This window comes from Pollicipes pollicipes, unplaced genomic scaffold, assembly GCF_011947565.3.
Source record: "Pollicipes pollicipes isolate AB1234 unplaced genomic scaffold, Ppol_2.1 Scaffold_2543;HRSCAF=2982_pilon_pilon_pilon, whole genome shotgun sequence".
Taxonomy (NCBI): domain Eukaryota; kingdom Metazoa; phylum Arthropoda; class Thecostraca; order Pollicipedomorpha; family Pollicipedidae; genus Pollicipes; species Pollicipes pollicipes.
In genome coordinates, this window is record NW_023596133.1 from 181,328 (window position 1) to 190,126 (window position 8,799).

The following is an 8,799-nucleotide window of genomic DNA, read 5'->3' on the forward strand; positions in this document are numbered from 1 at the left end:
TGATCTGCCCTATACAGCCTTCGCACTACGGGGGGGGGGGGGGGGACGGGACAGGGCCAGTGAAATATGCGCAGTGACCAGACCGTCGGACTGTTTCCGCACGGGAGGATGGAAGACGGAAACGTGCCTCACGGGAAAGGCGCGAACGATGGAATGCGCTGGACGCTTGGGCTGGCGGAACGCTCCGTCCCCTCGGTAGCCAAGGTTTGAGGGCTCGGCCATAACCGCGGGGAGGAGATACCTTTTTCAACACGCTCCTTTGTCTCCTTGGACTTCTTGCAGCGTTTCAGAATGCCCCCAACTGGTGTTGCCAAGGAAGCAACTTTTTGTCGTCTGGAGGCGGTGACGGGTCCTTCCCTGTCTCTGCGGTTCCTAGATCTGTGCAGGGATCACAAATTCGTGGCTTCTACGGAGGAAGCCTTCAGCACTTCTGTACTCATCTGTGGTATGTGGTACTTCTGTACTCATCTGTGGTATGTGGTATGATTTGTTGCGACGAACAGACACCACTCGTGCTGCCCACGAGCATATCACAGCGGTAACGTTCTAAGAAGACGAACCGGTCTGAAAGGAAAGCAAATGTGTATTTCGACGACAAGCCCTTTCATTTTCAAGATCCGCGTACTTCTTCCACTTCATTCACACTTTCTCAATCATACAACAGCATCGCCAACACCTCTCTGCAGATAACCTTCCGACGTTTGTTTGGCATTAGCATTCAACGCGATTGGTAAGTCGCTGCGGCGGGTGAGCCGTAGCCACTTCCACTTCCGTGGCCTTTCGTCCTTTTAATGCCGCGCGCTGTGATAATTGCAAACGTTCATGGCTGCTGACAGCATTCATACCTAATCAACACGCGAATGTAACATATGCTCACCACTACAACCACGGTTGGCAGAGGTATTTGATTATGATATTTGGCTCGCTCCATTCAGAGGCGTGGCTTCGCGAAATGAGTTGCGGAAGGTGGAGGGGCGGGCTCGACAGTGAAAAATTGCCCAGCCCACCCCAAAAATATGCCAATAAACAAGTTTCTCCCAAAAACTGAAATGGAGCCGAAAATATGCCATTCACCCCAATTCACCCCAAAAATATGCCGATAAACAAGTTTCTCCAGGGATGCCGCCCATTTTCTCCCCAAGATTTGGGGAACTGAAGCCCAAGTTGGGGGGAGGGGGCTCAAGCCCCCAACTAAATAGGAAACTACACCCCTGGCTCCATTTCAGTTTCAACTTACTATTACTCTCACATTAACTTACTATCCGCTCTAACCCTCATAGTCATCATATAATTAAGTCACTCTCGCACTCATGTCAGGCTAAAAATGGTTTGCTGAACTGAGTAAATATGCTTATTTTGCTTTTGCCCACTGAGTTTTGCCAGTGCACAATGTCAGCATGGCACAATAGTCGGCATGTCGGCATGTCAACTTGGCACCGTGGGCATGCTTGCTTGTCTACCATTTGAATCGTTTTAGTTTGACATAAATGGAAACACAGAGCTTCATGAACGCATCCGAACCAAATCATTGCTGCTTGGAATCAGCGCCTCTCCACGATCAACGAATACTCCTTCGGTTCATTGATGAGGGCCCTGTTCTGGTTAATACCGAAGTCGTGCGTGAAGCCGTCGGGGAAGCGCAGCCGGAACTTGTGCACCACCGTGGTGACGAAGAGGAAGAGCTCGGCACGCGCCAGCGCCTCCCCCAGGCAGGCCCGCTTGCCCACGGAGAAGACCATAAGGGCGCGGTTCGGCTGCAGCTTGCCCTCGGCGTCCAGGAAGCGCTCCGGCCGGAACTGGGCCGCGTCCGGGAACAGCGCCTCGCTCTGGTGCACAGCCGTGAACAGGGGGAGGACCTGCGCGCCCCGCGGCACCGTGTAGCCACCCAGCTGGAACTCTTCGCTGCAGAGGTGCATCATCCCCGTGGGCGCGACGTCGCCCAACCGCTGCGTCTCCATCAGCACGGCCTCGGTGAACGGCAGCTGCGGCCGGTCGGCGAGCGTGGGCGCGCGCCCCTCGCCCACCACCCGGTGCAGCTCGGAGGCGAGGCGCTCCTGCACGTCGGGACGCGCGCACAGGAAGCAGAAGGCCCAGCGGAGCGTGGTGGTCGTCGTGTTGGCGCCGGCGAAGAAGAGGTCGATGATGGTGCGCAGGAGGTGGCTGTCAGTGAAGAGGGCTGGGTTTCTGCTCTGCTCCTGCAGGAGGCAGTCGATGTAGTCGCGCGGCTCGCTGTCCAGGTCGACGGTACGACGGTGCTGGTCGAGCGCCGGCTGCAGCAGGTTGTCGATCGGGTAGTGAAAGTATTTGAGGAGCCGGTCCAGTCCGGTCATACGGTGCGGCAGCTTCAACAGTGCCGGCATGGCCGCGAAGATCACGAAGCGGTCCGCGATTTCGTTCATCTTGTTCAGGTTGTCCATTACCATCAGAATTCTGGTGTCTTTAATGTCCAGGTTTTCTCCAGCCACGATTCCCCAGAGAATGTTGAAGACAGCTACATTCATACTGTTGTCGAGCAATATAGGCTTCCCCTCACTGGGAGCTAACACAACGTTGATGAAGTCATTGATCTGGTCCTGCATGACAGCTTCCAACCTTGACTTCCCCATGCCAAAGTTCCTCAGATGAAAGAGGGTGAAACGACGCGTAAGCCGCCAAAGGTCACCACTAGAGAAGATAATTCCTTTGTCGGCGTAGAGCAGCTTGAAGAATTCGTTGGTGGATTTGTCACTCGTTGTTGCTTTGTTCAAAGCCTCCCTGATCAGTTCTGGGTCTGAGAGAACAATTAACGTTTCTGGACCAGCGCTGACCTTGAAAATGGGGCCGTATTTCTTAAACCATTTCATGTACGTCCGTTCCCGGTGCCGCCAGTCTATGGAGAGGGCCTGGCCGATGAATGGTGGACCCCTGGGACCTGGAACAATGTCGGACCGTCATTGGTGTGTCATGTGGAACTCTCGAGGATGTGCAAGTTCCGGAAGACTGGATTCCCCGGAAATTAGATGTAAGCCCGATGAGCGGTGAGACATACAACCTAAAAGGTCAGATATTAATGCGATTGACCTTTTAACTCCTCGGCCTACGAGGAAAACCTTGGATCCTCCCTCTAAAGTTCCCCGGAATAATTTGTGAAAGGTGTTGAGTACGGTACTTTAATATGGTACAATATGAGCACGGCACACGGTACTAGAATATTCATATTCATTACAGATTTGACGCTACTTTTATCTCCCAAAGTCTCCATAACACGGGGAATGCTACACATTTGAAGATTCGAAGCAAGCATTAGACGTAATGGAATAAGCTCATCTATAACTATTGGTTTACTTTTAAGAGGAAAAGACTGCTCTAGACAACACAGTTTCTCTGTTTAGCAAATATGCTTCTGAATGCGTCATTGTTTGATCACCACATCACATCTTGCAAAACATTGATTGAGAGCCAATAAACGGACGCTATATCTGGAAATCATGCTCAAGAATGCCAGATATGAACGACTCGACAAACATATTTTTCTTGGCCTTGATCGCCGCATGGCTAATGGAATGGCAGCATTTGAATGACGTTATTATGGCGTGATAGATGACTGCATTACCTTGAAATAGTGTCGCCAAAATTATTTTGCACATTCGCGGGTCCAAAACTCAGAACCTGTAGAAGCTTAGGTTTTTAGAAGGGCAGGACTGTGAACTGCATTGGATGAAGCTCAAGAGGATTACTTTGGTTCAAAACCCCATACACATGTGGAGCACTCTCTTTTATGGTACAAATCTGGCAGCTCTGGAAGATAACTCGAACGCCCTCTTGCCCACTGCCCTTCATGCCTGTGACGTGACATGGCGTATCACAGATCACATCTGTCCATATTCAATTGTGCCCCTCGGACACAGATTGCCAGGGAGTACTGAAAGCCCCTTTCAGGCAGGGACTAAAAGACTGACACATGAATCAGACACGCTCGTTCTCCGAAGCATCTCATCTGATCACCTCGGAACCTCCACCAATCGATTCAGTGCAGTGAGGTGAGTAATGGGATGATAAGATCATGACCTGACCTGTGGTCAAACGCCCCCAAAACGTGGAGGGGAAATTTCACACGCAAAAGCTGACAATACAGATTTCAGAACCTTCTACGCTAATCGCTGTAAGATATTCATCATTGGATGCACCGTACCTGATTCTCTATGGGGGCCGCAAATATGGTGCCGTTCACAATTATACCTTTTCCTTTGTATGTGGAATCTCAAGAAAGCATGCAACTTGGTTGGGCCGGCGTTATTAGGTCAGTGACGTCCTTTGTTATTTGAATTTCGGCGGATGTGTTCTGCTGAAAGTCAGGTGCTGAATGGTGCATAGTGTCGGGGATAGATACCGCATAGCATGGGCGTAGGAGCAGGGAGGACCAGTGGGCCATGCCCCCCCCCCCCCACACTTTTCAAGGTGGGGCCAGCACTGTTAACTGCCCCCCCCCCCCACACTTTTCAGATAAAGGTTGCATTTGGCTTACTTTTGCACTGCATTAAACATGCATGCCGATTTACCTAGTTCACCAGCCATCTCCCTTAAGATGCGTCATCTTTTTCGTTTGTTCATTGGCCACCACTTAGTGTTACAGCCGCAAGGCCGACGCCGCACTGCCTGGAGACTACAACGCCGGGCGTCGAGGCTGTTATTGCTATGATTTGCGAGCACGCATGTTCAACACCATATTACGTAGATTTATTATCAGTGATCAGCTCTGACAGGATCTTGAGCATTATAAGATGAACATGGGCTAGCCATGCTAACACAAATTATGAACCCCACTTCATCTGCAATCTACAGTCAGGGAGAGCTGAATATCTCAAGGATATATGTTACATTACGATTACATTTACGATTACGATTACGGCTGTCCCAAGTGTGCCGAAAACGGAATGTCTTGTGCAGTGTTTTGTGTGTCTTTGCTCACCCAACACGAAGGCGATGCCCTTGCATTTGCGCGCAAAATATGTACAAATGTTGTTGTTATGTGCACAACTGCAAAAATCTTAAAAAATGTCTGCGCGCTTGGGCACTAAAAAAAACAAACAATGACCCTTGGCCTCGTGACATACACCACAACTTCTTGGCATGTCCTATCGAACAGTGAAGGTTTGGAGATGATCCGATAAATAACTTTTGACTGAGTTGTCTGCAAGGAAGAATGTTGGAATTTGTGAAATTTGATGAATTTTGACATGCCATAGCAACCTAATTTTTGACGGCAACAGGGAATCGGGTATGGTACATCCAATGGCCAGGTTTTCACAACAACCAAAGCGGTAGGTTCTGAGATCTGAGTTGTCTGCTTACGCATGCGAAATCTTCCCCTCACGTTTTGGCGGTGTTCTACCCCAGATTAGTGCATGATATTGCCACTTCATTAATCATTTCAACGCATTTAATCGATTAGTAAGGGTTTCAAGGCGATCAGTGTAGCTGTTTCGGAGGACGAGCGTGTCTGCTTCATACGTCGGTTTTTTAGTCCCTGCCCCTTTTCAGCATGGTCGTCACGTGTTTGTACTTAAACGTAGACATAGCCAAGACAGTCGCTTTTGGTAGCTGCAGCGAAATAACACAGTTGTTATGTCTAAACGACCGATTCTAAATGTCTTCCCTTCATACCCCTTCAGAACAATGCCACCCGAAAGCGACTTAACGTGTGTGAACAGACCCGTTTCAAGAAACCTCATCGCTTCCCAAACCGTTCCCTGTAAACATCACCAGAGGTCGGTCGGGTTTAGCGGGTTAACACTGGCCAAACATCAGCTGATCGCCGGGCTTAGGAGCCTCATCAACGCCTGTACGCAACGAGCATTGACCCTCCGCACCCGTGTCAGCGGTGCGACATCGCGCGAAAATTGGAGGGCCTGCGCGCGCCACCGGTGGCGGCGGTCGTGGCCCACTCACCCGGTGGATGGTGACTGGTCCTGAGCGCGCTGTGAACCGCGTACGTAACCAGCGCCAAGACGAACACCAGTACTGCCGTCAGCATGCTGTTCGGAGTTCTCTCACAGTCTCGCTCCAACCCGTCGACTGCCCCGATGAGATTGAGGTGCCCTCGAGCTCTGCTCACCGGCGTCGTTCACAGATACTTGCCTGGCGTAACCAAACGAACGGCATCAGCTGAGCGCTGAGGATGACGCAAACGAGGCTTGACTTTGATCTTCAAACTGCGCAGCAAATGCTGTGCGCCTGCTCGACCGTATTTTAGAGTGGAACGCCGGCCGCGGGTTGCGGTTGGCGTGCTTGTCTGAAATGAATTGGAACTGCCCGAAATGTTGGTGTTGAGGCAGTGGTGTCAATTTATGTGTTTTGACGACGGGCAAGTCATATTCAAATTTCGTATAATAAAAACTAGTTAATTTGAGCAGCTATTAGTCGTGCAGGGGCGGATCTAGAAGGGGGCACTGGAGGCACGTGCGCACTCTTCTGTGGTGGCCATGGGCGGAGGCACGGATTTTTACAGGAGGGACGGGGACTGGGTTAGTTATAGATGGCTACTGTCATTATCGTACTCCAGAGCTTTTCAGTTAAACATTTCAAGCCTTTGCGCATCTTATGGCCTTAGGAGTGTAAAATCTATCGCATCGTTTATCCGCTCAACAGCTGCGGTTTTTATCTGGTGGTGAAAGCAAACACGATTTTTTCTATTTCTGGGACGTGTTCTTGTGTCGGGAGATGCGCTGCTTTACACGACAAACATCTATGTTTTCTGTTTATGGGACGGTAAACATCCGGCTACATTAATGAGCCCAGTGACGAGGTTTGAAGAGCAAGTCATTCGGTTGAATACCACAGCCTACTCCAGTATAATTTTTCATCATTGGATAAAGGGCACAGTATCCCGTGTAGAAACAGTGGTGCTTTACTTAAGTTACTATTTTTGCGTGACCCGCGAGCGGCGTGCGAAAATGTTCGTCTGAATTCGGTGGCGTACCACATTTCTTTCCGTCCAGCTATGTCGCGGCAACAACAATCGTAATCAGCAACATCCTAATGGTCAATGCTGCTCAACAATGCTCAATTATTTTCAATAACTCATAAATAGCTCACTTTGACCAATGTTTCCATGATCTTGGTGCTAAAAGCAACTTGGTTCAATCATATATGTTTCATTCAAGCATAAAATGCGTTCCTTAAATAACGGCTGGGTCAAGTTTGTTGTAATTGTGGTATAGAAAACTTTTGTGGTATTAATAGGATTGCCACATGCTTCATTGTGATCAAATCACTGTTGCGCGCCTGATGTGTGCTGATTACATGATATCCATCCATTAAACGAATGGATGTCTTGTAATTTAGCCAATTTAATTCCGTGAGGGCTAGTCCTTTAACAGCATACCAAAGTGCTAAATGACCAGCCTACAAAATAAGATGGATTGAAATGTGCAACGTTATTTATTACCTAATGGTAGCATGCTCTGCCGCGCACGGAAGAGTGCTTCCCCCTTGCAGTCTCAAAGTCTGATTGAATTCCGAATCGATGAATTTCCCACGGCGTCGCCACCAGAGCCAGCTATCAAATCCCGATTTATTTTCGCACAGTTCAAAAAAGAAAAAAGCTAATTTTGCGCTTTGTGTCGTGCATTTCTAATGCAGCTTCCTGCTCAATAAGCATCAAATATTGAAAGAAGTAGGATTCGATCTTCTCTCCTCATGCCGCTTCATCCTGCACCCTCGCGACGCCCCACATGTGAGGGGCTTCACGCACCAGCCATAAGCGGGCTTAAGTGCCAACCTAATGAGGCTTCGTACGAGTGCCGAGTAAATACCTCACATGGTTGCCGGATTAAACAGTTGAATGGAAGAAGTCAAACGAAACACGCCGACCGCAAATATTCGAATGGGACAAAAGTCCACAGGGATAAAGGTCAGATCGGAAAAATTTAAGGACTGAGCGTCCAAAGGGATAGAAGTCGATCCAAAAAGCGAAACGAAAAAGTCCAGGCACAACATTTTGAAAAGGATGCAAGTTGACAGGAAAAAAGTAGAATAAAGGATTGAAGGACAAAAAGTCGAAAACGATGAAAGTTGACACGGACGCAAGTCGAATCGGAAAGAAGCAGGAGACAAAGTGTGGAAGGGGACACTGTGAAGGGCCAAACTGAAAACAGTTCATTGGACAAAATATGTGCATAATTAAGTGCTGTGGATTGGGATAAATATGAACAAACACATCATAAAAAGGATTGAAGACAAAATGATCCTCAGCATGTGGTTTTCGGTATGGAAGGGATGGCCCTATTGCACTCGGATGCTCCCGTGGATCCAACGGATTCAGCTGCCTCGCATGCCTTGGCCCTTTTATTAACAAACAGATGCCGTCACGAGCCAGTGCTCACGTCTGCATGTTTTCACGCGTGTTATATGCTGACCTTCATACCTGACGCAAGGAGAGCGGAGTTCGTTGCATTCTTAAATTAATTGTTGTATTGTATATAAAACTGTGGCAGAAATGTATGACTTCGTCCAACACCCTGTTGCCACATCAGGTTGAAAGATTCCCTTAAAGTTGTCTCCGCAGACAGCCACGGTCTGGCTTTGAACTCACAAGGTACATATGATTTGGCATACCAAAAGCTCCGCTATTGAATTGCCTGCAGCTGTACAAAGTTTGTCGTGGCTACGCCACAACGTTCGGAGGTTATTCTGTAAAAAATTTCCGTGGTCAAATTGACCAGCTGGGGGCCAAATTGACCCCTCCCCTCTCCGCCTCCTCACCCAAGTGCGTGGTAAAGCTGAACGAACTGAAGACACACTTTCCTCCTTCAGCCTAAG

At 49.0% G+C, this 8,799-nt stretch overlaps 1 protein-coding gene across 1 annotated transcript; it reads right to left on the bottom strand.

Moving 5' to 3' along the window:
- Positions 1–633: 633 nt before the first annotated feature.
- Positions 634–2,795, bottom strand: LOC119097771 (cytochrome P450 2B19; the record flags this gene model as incomplete). The annotated part of the gene is made up of 1 exon (XM_037220747.1): positions 634–2,795. A coding segment is annotated over one exon (1,254 nt), but the record flags the coding sequence as incomplete, so codon positions are not given.
- Between the last annotated feature and the right edge of the window lie 6,004 nt (positions 2,796–8,799).